The sequence below is a fragment of the Amblyomma maculatum genome, chromosome 1 (assembly GCF_055883805.1).
Source record: "Amblyomma maculatum isolate TAMU_Amacu chromosome 1, ASM5588380v1, whole genome shotgun sequence".
Classification (NCBI taxonomy): domain Eukaryota; kingdom Metazoa; phylum Arthropoda; class Arachnida; order Ixodida; family Ixodidae; genus Amblyomma; species Amblyomma maculatum.
The window spans coordinates 133393649-133413035 of record NC_139344.1 but is presented as its reverse complement, the minus strand read 5'-3'; the positions used below and the strand labels follow the sequence as shown (position 1 = coordinate 133413035).

The window sequence follows — 19387 nt, the reverse complement described above, 5'->3', positions numbered from 1 at the left end:
TTACGATGATCATATCAAATTTGCAATGCATCCCATTCATTTCAATTTTGAAGGCATCATACGTATTATAGATCACATGAAACTATCCTCGTTTTTCGGTCCAGGTAACATCAGTAGTAAAATTCTGAAAAATACTAAATTATATTCTGCCATAATATTATCAAATTTATTTCAGCTATCCTTACAGACGGCTAACACCCAGATGACTGGAAATTAGGTAAGGTGGTTTCACTCCACAAATCAGGCGACAAGCACAATTCACTTAACTATCGACCGATATCATTAACCAGTATTCCTTGCGAGAGAATGGAGCACGTAATCACTTTCTCGAGTCATCTTCTTTTTTCAACTGTGCACAACATGGTTTTAGAAAATACTCCTCTTGCGAAACACAATTAATAAACCTTACGAGCCATATTAACTTCATACTTGATCGTGGCAATGAGGCTGACTGTATTTATTTAGACTTCCGCAAAGCATTTGACACAGTGTCAAACAACTTGCTTCTTTACAAATTAAGTAAACTTAACATTGACCACAATGTACTGAAATGAATCGAGAGCTTTTTGTCTAACCGATTGCATTATGTGAACGCTAACGGCTTTAACTTTTCACCGGTTTCCGTTATCCTCGGCGTACTGCAAGGTTCTGTCATCGGTCCTTTGTTATTCCTTGTATATATTAACGACCTGCCTAACAACGTAACACCTTCAGTAGGACTCTTTGTGGACGATTGGGTTGTTTACCCAGAAATAAAGAATATCAGTGACGTTGCATTACTCCAGGCAGACCTAACCTCTGTCTCCAACCGGTGCTCACAATGGCAAATGACGCATAACACGACTAAATGTAAAGTAATGCGCCTTTCCCGTCGCAAAATTCAAATCCCCTTGCTTACACTATTTTTACTTCCTTATCTCGGTGTCATTCTAACATTATATCTGACTTGGAAACCACACGTCAGCTCTATCATAGCTTCCGCTAACCGCATGCTCGGAACTTTTACTTAGCACCAGCCACTCTCAAGCTTCTTCTGTATAAGCCACTTGTACGCTCAAAACTAGAATATGCTAACTCTGTATGGGATCCTTTCACTAACACGCTAAGAAGGTGTGCAAAATAGAGCAGCGCGTTTTATTGCACGTAACTATGATCGTTCTTCGAGCGTCACAGAAATCAATATAAGCTTCCTCTTGCTCTGCGCAGATAAGTGCCACGTCTGTGTATTTTTTTTTAATTTACATGAATTTTACTCTTAAAGATGCATTGATCACTATATACGCCAACATATGTATCATCCCGCATCGATCACTCACGGAAAGTTGGCGTTCCTCGTTGCCGTACAACATTATGCATAAATTATTTCATTCCGAAAACATCGTCGGAATGGAACCACGTATACCACGAGATATTGTAGCAGCAAATGACGCTGATGAGTTTGAGACGAAATTGTCATTATATTACCGTTTACCATAGCCTCATTTGTTTCACTTCTTTTCGAATATTGTGTATTCAACTCTGTTCCCTTGTTGTGTGTATTTGTTTCGTTTATAGCCTTCGGCCATCGTACCCAGTTCCTTGATCAATGTTTCTACCAATGATTCAATATGTTTGTGTTTACTTGCAACTTTTTTCGACTTTTTTTGTGAATTTATTCGCTTTGTCCTTTTATTCTTCTTAATTACTGTATTGCATCACTTTTTTTTAACATGTATTTTCTTGCAGCCAGTATTTCGTTTTTCGCAATCATTGTAAACATTTGTATGTATGTGCTACCTTTTCTATCAGTTTGATTTTATATTTGTGTACCGCTCCCTCAGTAATGCCCTGGGGCCATAGGGCCGGTATCAGAAATAAAAAAATGTTAATTACCAACAAAAGGAGGAGACCGGATATGCGCAGATTAAAGGGTTGCGTTGGGAAGTCGTTTTCATTTTCCTATTGTACTCACGAGGAGGGAGCGACCTGTCTGCCTCAAACGACTCAGGCGGGCGCCGCCGTTCACCACTTCGAAAATAGCAATGGCTCAATTATGTCTAATTTGTTGGTTGCCACTGTGAAATAAAAAGGAAAGATTCAGTTCCGCATCCCACGCAGGGGACACCTGGATGACATCCGGGAAGAGGCATGATTGCTTTCTCTATCCCTCCCCACAAAAGCGTTAGGTTCAACGTTCATCAGCTAGCAAGAACGCGATCGCCTTAATTGTCGCTTCTGGAGTTCGCTGCTGAGAAAGACAGAAGAGTCAACCCCATTTCCAGCGCAGGCGACACTCGAAGGATGCCTGTGACCAGACACGGATGCTTCCTCAATTAGGGATCGTTTTTTTTTTGTGACAAAAGCAGAATTTGATACCTGCAACCAGTAAAAGGGCAGTGGCCTAACTCCTACCCTGTCCTGTCTGTCAACTAACTGTCACTTTATTTCCGCCCCTGCAGCTCCGGCGCCTCTGAGAGCGATGGCAATACCGTGGCCGCAGCGGTCAAATATTTTCCTTCATATTAATTATTGTCTAAAACAACATGATGGAGACCTGTTTTTCTTTCTCGCGTGCTATCCGCGCTGTTCAAGTCAGCCCACTGCGTTTCAGTCAGGCCCTCAGCCGGCGCTGCTACTCTCATAACGGTTTGAGAGACTATAAGCTCTCATATTGGCGTATAAAAATGGGAAGCAATTCAGAGTATCACTACACCACTTGTTCTTTATATACATATGTGCATATCACTTGTCACTCTGAGTGAGGAAATGCACAAGGGTTAGAGAATCATTCATTCAATGGAGAAAGTCCCATGACCCAGGCCATCACCGCCGCCGTACGTCACTGCTTGTTGAAGCTAGAAGAACTGTCTGTACGACTTCGGCTGGCTGGGAGTTTTGTGATGCGACGTGCCTTGGTGCACCGCTTCGTGGACCTTGCGTAGCAGCGGGCACGGTTTGCCCAAAAGGCCAGTGAAGTCGTCCATGTCAGCATCCCATACTGCCAATCCTGAACATACTTCAGCCAAGCCTGCCTTGTCACCCAGGCTCTCCTCGTCCTCGTAGGCGACCCACTGCAATTCCTTCCTGGCAAACGGGCAGCGGCCGTAGTGGTGGTAACTGCGCTTCCAGCCTTCCTTGAGCAGCCGCTCTTGAACCTCGACGTAGCTGAGCAGCCCGGACTCGTTGGTGCGCTCCCCAGGAGCTCCGGGTCCCGCCACCGCGGCGCCCACTCGGTGAAGATTCCTGTGGCGCAACGTAAAGGAGACGCCCGCGAAGGACACGCTCAGCACAGTTTTGCGGAAGTCGTCCGTCTCCAGGGCGATGTCGTCGATGGATCGCTGCAGGCCGTACTGGCCCTGGTGCCAGGCGCGCAGCAGGGTGCGCAGCGGGGACGCGCATGTGGTAAACGGGAAGTGGCGTGGATCGACCGACCGGTGGCCGTCCACCAGCACCACATCCAGGGTCTCGTAGATAGACTGCACGTAGTAGGAGTCACGCCGTAGCCGCGTGTTCAGCGGGAGCACCACCGATACGAGCAGGTTGTCTCGAGCGTAGGCGTTGCGCAAGTCGGCCAGCAGCACGCTGAAGTTGACCCTGTGCTCGGGCCCCGGGTGCTTCCAGTAGAGCAGCAGTCCCTGAAAGGCGTTGCGTCGAAGCCAGTCGGCCGAGTTCTGGACGAATGTCATCCGTGTGCGCCGCTCTTTGACGAGCGTTGCGAACCGCGGCCCGTCCTCGGTGCTGCCTCCGAGGCACGCCCACAGGTTCAGCTCTGGCTTCAAGCGCTTCAGGCCCACGAACCTGGCCACAAAAGAGAGAAAATGGGGAGGGGGGGGGGGGGTTGAAATGCAAATTACTTCCTGAAGTCATCCTTTCTTGTAAACATGCAAACACAGACCGTACACGAAAAAACAGTGCAGCGGCTATACTTCAGTTTTGCAGTCCGACGCATGCCTTTGTGTGTGTGTGTGTGTGTGTGTGTGTGTGTGTGCGTGCGTGCGTGCGTGCGTGTTACGTCTGCGTCTGCATGTTAGCTAGGAGAGATGGATTTTTGAAGCTGTTACCAACACGACCAACTTAACGCGTTAACGGCTAAATTGCATTCGGAAAAAGTCCAAGTCTTGCTTCTTTATGCTGACGCTACTCGCGAATCACACTAGCTCTACTCTTCCATTGCTTTATACTGCAGTTCTTGGGCGCCTGTTTCTGGTAAAAAAAAGCATTAGCGTTGTCCCTCGTCAGCGTAGCCGGTCGAGCGAACGAGCAGCGTTCGCCACTTTCCAAGCGCCATATCGCAGAAAGCACGAGGCGGAAAGCGAAGGAAGAAGGTGCGGTGGAAGCATTGTGGATCAGGCGGAGTGGAGGGGGATGGCACTGTAAGAGCACTTCTCTGCTTGCGTCTGCGGCTGCCGCCAAACGCACCGCCTGAGCACCGCCAGTGGGGGCCTATTACTGTGCGCGCTGCCAAAGCCGAAACCTACACCCGCCTCCGTTCAGGCAATATGAGTTCACTCTGTGGTAGCCTATATTGCCTCATACAATGCAGCAGCTGCACTCAAACTTCGCATTGCCGAGAAGCGTAATTATCGTTTTTTCTTTTTTAGTCCGTTAACATTGGAAACCTAACCACATGACAGCAAGATTTATCCGATGTTAATTTCCGCCGCTTTAGACCACTTGGCCATCGCTTCAGCCTTTCTCCCCAACTTCCAGTCTCGTTACTTGCTCAAACCGCAACCACCTGTAGGCACAGCTACGCACAGAGGGCGCCACAAATTCTTGGCACACACGCTATAGTTCGTGTTACTACGCAAAGAAAACGCCACTAGTGAATCTGTTCACGAAATTGGAGCCTTAGTGGTATCACATTCCTATACGAATCCATCCCATTGATCAGCCCTTCCAGATACTCCACAAGGTACAGCGTGGCATGCAAGTTACGTTAAAAACAAAACAAAATTTAGAGCGACACTCAAGCTACATCGTTTATGGTATCATGTGATAACGTTTCACACACACGGACAATGTTTTTGTACTTTTTTTATTTTATTCTTAATTTTATTTTATTTTTAAATTTTTATGGACCAATACTTAACATCAGCAAACATTAATTTTCCATTCTGAACAGAGTGACAGCTTTTAACGCAGTTTTCATTTTGTAACTATTTGAATTAATTAATCAATTACACACTATAAAGTTTTTAATTACACCATCGAACAATGGCTTATCATTCTGAGCACTTTGATACTTTTGATCACCATATTCCAATTTTTAAATTTTTTATCAATCACACACTAAATTTTCTTAGTTGGCATCATCAGGCATTGCCTTTTTATTGCGACCATTTTGCCAACTCTGAAGCCCTCTTTTCCGTTTAGTTTAATGCTCTAGGTCACTAATCAATTACTATATTATGATTTCATTAATTCGTCATCGCCTATCACATGCCAATCAATCTTCAATTATAATCTTCATCATCAGCCTGACTATACCCACTGCAGGGCGAAGGCATCTCCCATCTCCCGGCAGCAGCGGCCGCCGCTGCTGCCGCCGCCGCCGCCGCCGCCGCTGCTGCTGCTGCTGCTGCCGCCGCCGCCGCTGCCGCTGCCGCTGCTGCCGCTGCTGCCGCCGCCGCTACCGCCGCCGCTGCTGCCGCCGCTGCTGCTAAGCCGACAGTTTTTCGACCCAACAAGCGGCAAAGGAAGGGAGCGCCTCAAGGTCCAAATCTGCGGCCTCTCGGCAGATCCCTAGCTAGCCCAAAGTTCCTTGCGGACTTCTTGCGTGTTTTGGACTAAATATGTTAGAAATTGTAATGCAGAGCTCACATGAAACTTCATGCGTAACTAGTTTCGAGCACGTTCTGCTAGCTGACGCCTAAATTCTTAACACAGTTGCAGTCCCCCAGTACAAGAAAAAAAAATTAGATCGTTTATAATGCGTAACATGCTGCCTCCTACAAACAGCACATACCAGTGCATTAGTATAGTGTGCCTTTGCGTGTCACTGCAATATGATCAACAAGAATAAAATAGTATATTTACCCACTACAATATTTGAAAGACAAAAATAATGAGGGTATCCCCAGTTCTTCCCAGCACGACAAGTGCGTTTCTGTTTTACTAGTACATCCTCTCAATGTAGCGTTCACTGCTCGCGTAAAGTTTCCCGAGCTCCGTTGGGCGCACGAAACAAAAGCTTGGGGAAAAAAAAATGGTTTTTCATGGGCGTGGTTATGGGAGAAACGCGTCGGACCTGTGTAAAACTGAGAATTTCCCAACGCAAGCCTTATTGTCTGTGCGTTGGTTGCCCTGTCTCTGTAGCCCAGTTGTTTTGTCTGTCACCCATCTGCCCTACTATCCATTAGGAACCATTATCTTCCTAGCAACATCAGAGTCACGCTTCTTTTTTCTTTTTGTCAAGACATCAAAAGTCTAAACGCGACATTTGTCAAAATTATGTTGGCGGTAGCATCTGCCTCTTGCTGATAGATGTTTTTCGCATCTCCGTCCTGGATATAATGCCGATGTATGCAGACCATATTTTTAAACATACCAGTTGTAAACCGCAATGTGCACGGTGGGTGGACACACCTTTTGAGCCCGTCGTCGAGGAAGTCGTGCTTGGGGTGCTTGCTACGAATGTTGGTGGCCGTGCCATCAAGGCCCACGTAGCCGTAGACAATGTCGTCGCAATACTGCACTTTCAAGTCCTCGATTGTAAAGTTTATCGCCGGCTGGCGCTCCGGTAGGCGGTTGTTGTAGACACAAAAGACGCGGCGCCCTTTGGACCGTAGTCGCAGCCGCGACGGCATACCGCCTTGAAACAGGCCGGATAGCGCCACGGACTTCTGGTCCTCTTCGCCAGTCAGCTCGTGTGTGGCTGTCCTGTAGCCGCGCCCGCGCAGGTTTATATTATGGACGGCTTGCAGCAGGATGGCTCTCATCGAATGCTTGTCAGTAATGCTTATCGCCTTCGAATTGAGCATTGAAAAGAGGATTCGAGCTTTATTGGTTCTTACGCGAAAGTGCCATTTCATGCAGAGATGCGCTGTCCTCATAGCAGTACAGCTGTGATGGAAATAAACGGTCGTGTAAAAAAACGTGGATTAGTACTGACACATGCGGCCCATGTTATTTTACTACGGCGACTGGGCAAGACTAGGAATGCAGCAAATGACGTAACACGAGCCCAGTTCAGCATTCACAATAACGTAGATGCCTGAAAACATCATGCTGCGCACAAATTTCCCCAACAAAACCGTCGGTCGTATTCTGTTGAGTAAGGCACTGCAAGACCTCTGTTTGCAGCACTAGAAACACGGTAGTACAGAAAATACATTCGGAAAGTTGGACCACAGGCAATTTATTTTGAGCAGCTGCCCAAGACGCCTTACTGAAAAGCATGAGGAACCGCTGACAAGGCCCACACGAAAGACTAAATTGTAGCTCAGGAACGGTGGACCATACCACACCGTTTACTTACACGTGATCATAGTCTGTCTAATCCATTTCGTAACAGTTATTATACCTTGTGCCTTTCTCGAGCATATTATGCGTTTTGGTGTCACGTTTACTACATGTTGGTGCGTATGGACGCGGCCTATATAGTACGTGGCCGTCCTGATTGTTGTCATCGTAGAGGTCATGTCCTATGCAGGACAGATGCTTTTTTCACTGATACTCAATCAGTATTTCTTCCTGTGCGTAATGTTTATGGTCTGGCCCAGACGAAGACAAGTACACTTGTAGAAACGTTGGTTCGACCTGCGAACTGAGGCTTTCCTCCCTCTATCCTTGTTCAGTACTCTTTCAATTTGTAAAGAAGGAATTTAATGTTTTGATTTCTACAAAGCGTATACTATTGAGACATCTTGAATTTAGAATTAAAAAAAGGAGTAACTAATGGGGACCTTTTATGGGAACTCTTGGATGACATACAACTGCCTGCGGCAATAATTTTTTTAATCCCAATTCTTGGAGTTCGCTGCAGGTGAAACGAACTTAAGTACGAAATTTACTATTATACTTGAGACCAAAAATATTGCAGTTCTTAGAGATTCATTCCAACTCACCCATATAAGAACCCATTAGCTCGTCTGACCATACCCATTCCACAATGTCTGCTTTGCCACTTAAGCCTACTGGCATAGTGTTTTATTCGTCACGATGGAACGTGTATCCTTTGTAGTCTCTGACCTGTAAACTACGACGGCCGTGACTGCGGCGAGACAGGCCCCGGCCACGGTGAGAATTCCGATGACGGCGAAAAGGGAGATGGGAATCCTGCGCTTGGTCAGCACCCGGGGAAGCTTCTCTACCCAGTCGGGGGCATTTCCCGCCAAGTCCGGCCGCATCTGCTCCCTGTAATTCATCGGCTCTGTCACAGCGGTCACTGCTGCTTCTGCTGGTGGTCCTTCGCGTGCCGACGCTGTTTCTGCTTCGACTTCTTTGCTTCGAAGCCAGGGGCGCGTGTCTTTTGAGGTGCTGACCGCTCTTGCAGAAAAAATATTTCCGAGCAGGTACTTAATAAATAGAGATCATGTAGGACAGCAAAAAAAAAAAAAATCATAGCGGGTTTTTAATTTATCGCACACAAGACCTGTACAGCAAGACAGCCGGCAGACATTTCAATGCAACATAAAAACTTGAAAAATTTTTTCGTGCACAATAATAGACAAATCACGCTAGAGCAAAAGTAAAAGAGGTACGTTTTGAGAGAGGCTCTTGTTATGCGAAGGATTGTGCCTCTGTCTCATAAGGTTTTCTCTCTGCCTCTTTCAATCTCGAAACTCTTTTCTTTCGCTTCAACCAAAAACATGGCATGAACAAGGCTTCAGCAAACGCTTCGCCGCCACCTCAGCAAAGTGAATTGCACTGGTGGAGGGTAGAGCAATCGCAACTGTACATGCGAAGCAATAAATTCTGCCGGAAAATGAGCCAAATGATGGCCATGCGTGCTACAACCGGTTGCAAGATTGTTACACATCAAGCGAGATGTATTTACAAGGGTGCATATTTGTGAGGGGCATCAAAACCATCTCCCTGCGCCACATTGCAACACTGAAGTCTAAGAGCCCCTTTTTCAATTTGCTTTATACCTTTCACCGCTGAAGCATTGCAGCACAGGAGCGGGCTAACGAAAATAAACCCACTATAACGTCGCAATAGAACGAAAAATGTTAAGGCGTGACAAGCGTAAGCCAAGCATTGAACCTTTCATAATGTGTTGCGCAAGCAAGTTACAACAGCACAGTGGATACAGAGCTCTACTGGTAACAATTCATTGTTATCCTAAATGGGGGTGACCGCTGTTCAGCCGAGCTCCGCCGTGGTGGCTTAGAGCGCCCGGGGTAAGGGTGTCCGACTTCGATCCCGGCCACATTTTGGCGGAGGCGGAACGCAATACTACGCGATTTTAGTGCATCTTCAAGAACCTCAGGTGGTCGAAATTATCCGAAGCGCTCTTCCACATTGTCCCCATAGCAGGAGTCGGTTTGGAACGTTAAATCAATAAACCTTACCAAACTAGTGTGGGTGGAAACTACACTAGCTACAAAAGTTTTCCACTTAGGCATTTTGTTTGGGGAAGATCAATTTATGAAGCGCCCCCCCCCCCTCCCTCCCCCCCCCCCCCCCCCCCCACAACAAAAAAAACATTGCGTTCTAATCCATGCTACGCCTAGACTATCTCACTGCATGGATGCATGCATGTATGCTGTTCACTGTTTTGGTCTCATCCATACATAATGATCTAAACCAAGAAGGTTGTCACTGAAGAAACATTTATGATCTCCTCGTTACGCAACTTGTAAATACCAGCCTTGTATAGCAGCTATAATATAGCGTTTGCGACATGCAGAGTCCAAGTTCTCGCCGGTTCTAAGCGTGTTGTAGCGCGTTAGTGCGTTCTTGCTGCAATTGCTGCAATTGCTGGCCCGCGCATATAAGGCTCCGGCTTCCCGTTCACTGTGGTTGGACACCGATGGAGAAAGAAAGAAGTGGAGGTTTGCGAACGTCTGAAGCTAGCGCTCTTCCACTTTTCTGTTTTTTTTTTTTTTTTTTTTTTTTTTTTTTTTTTTTATCTCTGTGAGCTATTTGTGACCTCGTCATCCTTCGCGATGGCGGGCGCACGACCCTTGCGCCCACCCGTCACCGTCGAACAGGCTGCGGCATACACGACGGGTCAGCTCAACGTCGCGGACGTGGAGCTTCCAGGTTCGGCGGATGAATCCACAGTGACTGAGATGGATTCCGACAGCAGCTACACGTCTGTCGCCGCCTGAAAAGGAAGCTGCGTCGAACATCAGCAATGAGTGAGACACTAAAGACGAATGCTGACAAGCAAGGGACCTTTTCCGTGGCCTTCATATACCAACAACGGCGACGGCTAATCTGATTGATATAAACAGACAGCACTTGACCTAGGTTTTCGATCAGCTGGTTCCCGCGGTGAAGTGTACGAGGTCAGAATTAATCCCTGGAAGAATTTCCTCACTGTGGATGTCAAATCCCAGGCTGCAGTGGACAAGCTGAAAGGAATTAGTGCGTTTGGCAACATGCCAGTCCGTTCCTTTCTTCCACAGAGGAAAAAGAAGACTGCAGTTGTAATCACGGATGTTGGCCCGGAGATAAGTGAAAACTATTCTCTGCACATTTATCAAATCTACGGCGCACATTATGGATGTTCATCGTTTCGGCCGCTCGAAGTATGTTAAATTAGCCTTTGAAACTTAGCCCACTTTAACAAGGGATGGGAGGGATTAAGTGAGACATCCAGTTCGGATGTATTTTCCAAGGCTTGCTCAGTGCCACAAATGCAATAAGATCGGATATGTGAGTGCAGTTTGTCGAAACGAGGTATCCTGCCGTCGATGCGGTGGTACGCACCCTCATGACACATGCCAGACGGAGACTGTCCAGTGTGCTAACTGCTCAGTTGCCCATGAAGCGACGGCTAAGGACTGTCCGAAAATTCGGAACGAGAGACTTATACTACAGAAGATGGTGAGAGATGTTTTGACTCATCAAGTAGCGGCTGCGTCTATTCGTCGCCGCAAGCACCGTTCCCGACGCCGACACAAGGAATCAGAAGACAAGGCTAGCCTGGATAAGTAGGCACAGCAGCTTGAGCTTAATCCTGCTAAGAATACTCTGGCTGCAATGTCACAGGTAATGTCAAAGGCAAAGGATCAGTCAGAAGCTGTCGTGTTACCTGCCTCTTCTGATGTGGAGTGGCCTGCTACCATCAAAGGCCATCGCCATGCCTCATCCCAGTTTGGTTGCCACACGTGCTGAAAATACCGACAGCCCTGACAGCCAGCGAGTGAAAGAAATGCTTAAACAGCTTGTTTGTTCAATGCGGGTGCTGCTCTCTAGTATTAACACGCAAACATTAAGGTTTGCTGTTCAATTTTTGGGCGCAATGGAGCCGCTCTTGGCTCCATTGCAGTGATTCAAAATCCACCTCTGTGACGATGCACTTGCGCCGCAGTGTAGTGATCCAATGAAATGCCCGAGGCCTGCGTGGTCGTCTGAGGGACTTCCGACAGCGGGTACAGAAGTACCGCTTTCCTGTGATTGTGATCTGTGAGCCCAACATGCCGGCTGCTTTCCGCCTTTCTGTATGTTCTGGTATGGTTTCGAGAAGTAGACGAAATAAGCAAAGTGTTGGTTTGTGTGCGCCAAGACATTGCGCACGTCCGCCATGCTCTACAGCCCCACAACACAAATCACTTCATTTGCTTGACATTAACTCGGAAAGGACGAGTCTTTTCTGCAATTGCCGCTTATATTCAACCGAGAGATGGCTTGGACAAGTCATATCTATTTTCAACAACCCAGTGTTGTGCAGCTCCTCGTATTATTGTGGGTGATTTTAATGTTCACCACCCTCAGGGGGGTCGTGCCATAATTAGCAATCGAAGAAGAGACCTGGCAGACTATGCATACACAGGATCTCGTCAATATAAACGCCGGCTCACCGACGTTTCTACGAGGAACAACCTACAGCAGCTGCTTGGATGTGGCGTTTGTTTCCAGAAGCCTCTATCCTTCTGTTTCTTGGTGTAGTGAGGTGGCAACACATGGTAGTGATCACATACCAACGTACATATGCATCAAGTGGTTCGCTCCTGCATCTTCGCCTCGTGTACAATACACAGACTGGTCCGCCTTTAGGCATCAGTGGAGACTTCCAGCATGGACCTCCAGTTACAATCTCAAATAGAGGGCCTGATTGCTTCCTCTCTCAGAGAGAACACTCGCTATGTATGTGTGCCGGCGTCAGTGTCCAGCATCGACGTGGAGTTCGAGCGGCTTCCCGCGATGCGTCGGTGGGCTGAAAGGAAGTACAGAAGAACTAAATCCGCGTACGATCTCGCACTTTCTCGCCGAACTCAACGAGAAGGTTTTCGCCACCTGGAGATGTTAGCACGACAACGTTTGAGACAGTTCTGCTCATCGCTGGATCCCCGTAAGCCACTGTCGCGTATTTGGCATGTTGCGAGAAGCTTGCGCACACCTCCGCAAGAAAGGCACCCTTTTCGGGCCCTGGCCCTTCATCAACTCTGAAATGAAGTTGACGTAGCTGAATTTTTTTACAATGGTTGTGGCCACAAGCCAGGCACAGTCACCAATTTTAGATGTTTTTGCGCCACCTTCGCTGAATGATTAATACCACTTGCCCTTTTCAATACCTGAATTAGACGCCGCCTTGCTTCTTGTCGGCATTCATCTGCACCTAGTCCTGACGGGATTATTTATCAACCTTATCAAACCTAGGCAAGGATGGTCAAACTGCGCTACTTAATTACTTCAATGATATATAGGCTTCTAGTACTGTTCCTGAACACTGGAAGGTTAGCTGCCTGATCGCTCTTTTGAAGCCTGGAAAGCCCCCTCCCGAACTTACCTCATACCGGCCAGTTGACCTAGCAATCTTTGTTGGAAAAGTTATGGAACCAATGGTGCTGGTAAGACTTGAGTGGTTTCTGGAGAGTAATAATCTTTATCCGAACATGATGACTGGATTTCGCCGCGGACGCTCTTCCATCGACAGCGTCATCAAGCTTGTGGCAAACGTAGAACACGAAAAGCATCACCGCCGACTAGTAGGTGCTGTCTTTTTAGATATAAAGGGAGCTTACGACAACGTCGTTCATGATGCTATTATTGATGGACTTGACAACATCGGAGTTCGTGGCCGGATGTACTTGTGAATTGTGAGCTATCTCAATGGCCGCTCTGTTTACATGACTGCGCCTCATGGAGATACTACCCGCTATCAGGTCGGTCGTGGAGCTCCATAGGCAGGAGTCCTCAGCCCAAATTTATTTAACGTTGCGCTAATTGGCCTGGGGAGTGAACTGCTAACTCACATCCACATCAGTGCATATGCTGACGACATCTGCATCTCAGCTTCTGGTTCGACGCGCCCACAACTACGTGCGAGATGCAGCGAGCTGCGTCATCGACATCGATGTACTTACGGTGTCAAGGTTTGCTTTTAGCGGCAGAAAAGTGTGCAGTAATCGCATTTACGGGAAAATGTGTCAGCCGCTACCCGATTACTGTTCATGGACCTATGGGGCTGAAACGTGGAAGCTAACCAAGAGGGCTCTACTTAAGTTGAGGACAACGCAGAGGGCTATGGAAAGAAAAATGGTAGGGGTAACATTAAGAGATAGGAAGCGTGCAGATTTGGTCAGAGAAATAAGTCAAGTTACTGACATTCTAGTGAAACCAAGAATAAGAAATGGGCATGGGCAGGACAAGTAGTGCGAAGAGAGGATAACCGATGGTCGCTTAGGGTAACAAACTAGATTCCAAGGGAAGGAAAGTGTAGCAGGGGGCGGCAGAAAGTTAGGTGGGCGGATGAGGTTAAGAAGTTCGCAGGGGTCAAGTGGATGCAGCTGGCACAGAACCGGGTTAATTGGAGAAATATGGGAGAGGCCTTCGTCCTGCAGTGGGTATAGTCAGGCTGATGATGAATACCGTACGTCTCCAGGCACAGATCATTGGGAGTAATTATTGACCACCGACTATCTTAGTAGAAACATATTAATATGGTGAAGAAAAGGCTAATCAATTTTTGCCACGTGCATCGTTTCATAGCTGGCATCAAATGGGGTGCAACTGAGCGCTCCTTACTACGGCTTTACAAGACTCTATTTGTTGGCTACATCCGGTACTGTCTCCCAGTACTCTCTAATATGAGCATTTCTTGCTTGCAGACTTGAGAGCGTGCAATCGCAGGCACTCAAAATATGCCTTGGACTGCCCTGATGCATCTCAAACAAAGGCACAATTGAAGAGGCACATGCTCGGCCAATATCCCTATACTTATCACACGAACCACTTCGTGTATATTTACGAGCACTTACAAGACATCGTTTTCACCCACTGAGCAAGATTCTGGACGAACGGCCGGACTGCAGTTTTACAAGTAATAATACCTTTATTTTCCATCTAGGTGATGGGGGAGGCAGGGAGAAAAAGCCGATCAATCGGCTTGACGAGCTCCCACCCCTCACTACGCTGCACTCCGCTGCCATCAGTCGCAAGTACCAATAGGATATGCCGTCCCATGTCGTCCCGACCAACCACCATGGGTGATTAATAAACCTTTGGTGCACTGTCGTGTTCCCGGGATACTAAAGAAATCAATGGTGCCACTTAGTGGTCTCAAACAGCTTATTCTGGCGCACATCTGGTCAGAATATCCTAATTATATTCACGTGTACACCGACGGATCTGTGTCAACACAGGCATTCGCTGCAGCTCTGGTCATACCAACTCAGAAAACGACTCTACATTTCCTTTTGGGACATACTTCTACATCAACCGCTGCTGAACTTGTAGCCATTAGCGAATCTATTGGCTACATATGTGGGGAACCACCTCAAAAATGGTGTATATTCACGGATTCAAAAACAAAACGTTGCGGGCTAGTTGGTTCCTCCCTTTTTGTCCGTGTTTAGCTTGCGCTGTTTCCCCCTTGTTACGGATTCAAAAACTGCACTGTAAAGTTTGGAAAATTTCTTACGCCACACTGCCTGCACACATCTGCCTAACTGCAAGGCCACAGGATAATGTTTCAATGGATTCCTGCCCACTGCGGGCTCCATGGAAATGAACAGGCCGATGTTGAAGCGAAAAGTGCACTCAGCAATGGCCTCCAAACAGATGTGTCTTTTTCAAGAGCGGCTACGACGTGCCTCCTTACGAACTGTAAGAAGAATGCTACATCAGCTTACTGGGCCCAGCCAGACGCCCAGCAATGGCCTCCAAACAGATGTGTCTTTTTCAAGAGCGGCTACGACGTGCCTCCTTACGAACTGTAAGAAGAATGCTACATCAGCTTACTGGGCCCAGCCAGACGCCCGACACATTCGTCTATAAAGACTCGATCGAACATTGAATTTTTATGTTCCACGTGATATTAGGCGTCATCAGGCATGCGTGCTACATAGACTTCGTTTAAACGTGGCTTTCACGCGCAGGTACTTGTATACATCTAATTGGACAGGCGGACTTGCCGGAATGTTCAACTTGTGGCATACCAGAGCCTATGAACCATATATTATTGGTGTGCCCAGTGTATGCGTGCGAAAGGAGTGTGCTAGCCGCTTCTTTGTAGCGTTTGGATAAGAGGCCTCTGTCGGAGGAACTGCTGCTGGGCGCTTGGCAGGTAAAGGGGAAGGGTGCCCAGGCAGTGCTGGCTCTTTGCCGTTTTTTGAGCTCCACTTGACATCAATCGCGCTTGTAAAGCAAGCTGCCGTGCCTGTATATATATATTTTCATATGCCTCCTCCTACATCGTCACCCATAATGATCTTCTTTCTTCTCTCCTTCCCCTTCCCCAGTGCAGAGTAGCAGGCCAGATTTTAATCATTCCGGCCAAGCTCTCTGCCTTTCTTTTCAATAAATCCATCTATCTTGGACACTGACGCTTCGCCTCTGTTATGTTTGTGGGCACTGTTCTGGGAACATTGGACTCAATGTTCCTAAAGTGCCGGTCCTGTAGAATTCACTTTATTCATGAGATGGATTAAGACGCAGTTCTCCACCAATTACAAGGAGCTGCCGCCTTATATGCGTAGCTCTTTGCCGCGATCAGGTGATCCTCAATGAGCGCAACTCGTGCCTCGCTTCAGCTGCTCATTTCTTTGCCGTCGGGTGGAACGCGCGGCCGTAGGACGCTGTCACCAGCTTCGAAAAACTGCATCGTTTTCAAGGGGCCTGTTTTTTTTTTCGTCAGTATTCGTGCATTCGTAAGCTTTGGAATTTTCTTTTTGCTTAGTGCCTTTTTATGCAGTTTTGCTTTAGTCCTTGTGCTTCATTGCTCGCTGATTTGGCAGCAGTTTGTAACAACGCTGATGTTGTAGTATCGCACTAACTTCTAGCTAACCCTTACAAGAAAATATTTGCTCATATATTACCCCATATTAGGTGACAACATTGATAAAGGAGTACCTGCTGGTGGTCGTTGTTGCTGCGACGCATATATTTCTTTTTGCTTGGGGTATCTGGGAGTATCTGTTGCTGCAACTATCACTCACGTGGGCGGATGTGTGTATTTTGTTTATTTGTTTATTGGATACCTGCCTCGCCCATAGGGCATTACAGCAGGGGGGCTACAAACGTTAACTGTGACATTACATATTATTTCAATGCATGGTAAAAAGCATCGTTCATGAGAATATACACAGTGCTTGATGGCAAATTGTTCCAGTCTCGCACAGTTCTAAAAAAAAAAAGAAAGACTAACGCAAGACGCCACCCCGAAAAGAAAATTTCCTGACCTTCAAATCGTGGTCCAGTCGCTTCGATATATAATTTGGTGCCTGGATGTTCTTTTCACAATTGATGCCTATTTTAGAGTAACAAATGTTATGAAAAATTTTTAACCTAGCATTTCTTCTACGGCCCTTTAGCTCTTGCTATTTAAATTAATGTTTGCTTTCTGTCAAGGTAAGTTTCTGGCTGTAATTTCCAAGAACAAATCTGACTGCCCTGTTCTGGATTTTTTGTAATTTGCCTATAAACGCAGCTGTGTGAGGTCCCAACCAATACACGTATACTCAAGTCTTGGTTGAACATAACTTAAGTAGAGCTGGGCTTTTAAGTTACTTGAAAGATGACTGAAATCCCTCCTCAAGAAACGCAAAACTGATGGTGCCCTATTTGCAAAATAGTTAGCGTACCTATTCCACCGTAAATGAGATGTAAAGAAGATTCCCAGATATTTAAATTGCTTACTTGTGCCTAAGGTAATGTCACCAATTCTATAGTTTTGCAGATGGCAAGCGCGTTTTGTAGTAAAGGATACGTGAACAGTTTTATTTATATTTAATGACATGTTCCAACGCACACACATTATGCTATGGTGTATAAATAATCTTGCAAGACTTGTGAATCAGAATTGCACTAATTACTCTGTAAACAACACAATAATCAGCGAACATTCTAAATGAAGACCGTGTGCCAATTGAAACATAATTAATATATAACAAAAACAACAGTGGACCCAACACAGAGCCTTGGGGAACTTCTGAGGTCACTGGTGTGTATTGGGAAAAAACACCGTTCAGAACAACAGCCTATTTCCGTAATGAGAAATATTCGGCAATCCACTTATTATAGTCAACCTTATAAGCTTCTAACTTGGTAAGGAGGATGCTGTGCGCAACTACATCGAATGCTTTGCTGAAATCTAGGAAAACACACTCAACAACCTGTTGCTTTTAAATTGCCAAGGCCAAATCGTGGGCAAACTCCACCAACTGTGTATCGCACGATAAACCTTTCCTGAATCCATGTTGACTGGAACTTAGAATATTATGTTGGGTTAAATGAGTCATGGCGCAGCTATATATTCCGTGCTCCATAATTTTACAGGGGATACTATAGTCAAGGAAACAGGTCTGTAGTTCTGAACGGAGTTTCTCATACCACTCTTGTAAATAGGAACAACTCGCGCTAGCTTCCAATCACTTGGCAAGACAGTTTCATCGAGGGACTTTTGAAACAACCGCATGAAGTAAAAGCATAAAGTGTCCGCGCCATTTCTTGCAATTGCTGTGGGAATGTTATCAGGAACACATGCTTTAGCCTAGTTCACATCTTTCAACAATTTACAGACTCCACTAGCACTTAAAAGGAGTTCATGCATGCGATCAATTTCCACAAACAAACGAAAAGAGACCTCAGCGAACTAAACGGCATAAATACATATCTGAAATAACGGCGAAAACATTCAACTTTCTCCTCATTCTGATGAATGATTTCTACACCATTTTTTAAAGCTGGTACGGAGTAGTTTTCTTTGCCATTACGTTACACATACCTCCAAAACCCTTTGGTGTCTCTGGCAAGCCTTTCGCCTAGATGCAAAAAATACAACTCTTTTTCAATGCAGGATTTTGTCTGAATTCAGTTTTATTCTTTTCAGCAAAGGCCAAACACTCCGACGAATTATATTCCTTGTACCTCCGATACAGTCGGCGCTGCTTTCGAAGTAATGCACGTAACTCAGCGTTAAACCATGGTTTGTTTCGAGCTCTCCTAGATGTTATAATTATGGACGGTACAAAAGCTTCGCGTAGATGTAACAGTTTCTGTTTTAAAACATTTTAGAGTCGTTCTATATTGTTAAGTGGTAGTTCAGCTCGGGATTGCAGAGAGTGGACACGGAAGACACGATTTTCAAGAAACAGGCGTTTTCTGCAGAGGCACCAACCGACACTGCTCGAACGTCGTCTTCTCCAAAACTCACGAGATTCTTCTTCTTCCTTCCTTATGCGCATATCAGTGCATGTACCGCCTAATGTAACAATATTTAGGTTACCCACAAGGGCATCAGAAGTTGGGAAGTACGTCTCGAAAGCAGCGTTGATCGCCTCGTAGTCCGCTATGCTATTATGCACAAAGCTTTCTCTCAGGTGTTTTCGCAACCTTCACATACACAGCCACTGTATATGCACAACACAGTACAGTTTCAAACGACGCGCCCATTTTCACCCGCTATCTTCTACGCATCTATGTCTTTCAACTCAATTCTGCTTACATGCGCCAGTGGTAATCGCCCAGTTGTGGTATTCATTTCCTCCATACCGGGGGACTGAGAAACAAACGCACAGATTAACAAAAAGATGGACACAGGAAATTGAAAATGGAGCCGTTAAATGCATTTCTCCATTCATAACATGCAGAAGAAAGAGGGGAAGGAAGAGAGGTCTGAATGCATTATTTAAATTCGTATATACGCTTAGGCTCTTAATAATTGCGAGCGCGAATTTCATTCTGTTTTCCCTCCTGTCTCTGTCCAGAAGAAGCAGTCCGTGAATGTCGATCCCTAAGAGTCATCCCCGCAGCTTTTCCCTCACTAATTTGGAGCAAGAAGTGGCGCTGC

At 46.3% G+C, this 19387-nt stretch overlaps 1 protein-coding gene across 1 annotated transcript; it reads right to left on the bottom strand.

Moving 5' to 3' along the window:
- Positions 1 to 2775: 2775 nt before the first annotated feature.
- On the bottom strand, positions 2776 to 6803 carry LOC146203966 (endochitinase-like). The gene is made up of 2 exons (XM_084586051.1): positions 6568 to 6803; positions 2776 to 3777 (listed from the first exon to the last, which is right to left on the bottom strand). The coding sequence occupies exons 1-2, from the start codon at positions 6786 to 6788 to the stop codon at positions 2835 to 2837; spliced, it is 1164 nt and encodes a 387-aa protein (XP_084442177.1). The 5' UTR covers positions 6789 to 6803; the 3' UTR covers positions 2776 to 2834.
- Positions 6804 to 19387: the final 12584 nt, after the last annotated feature.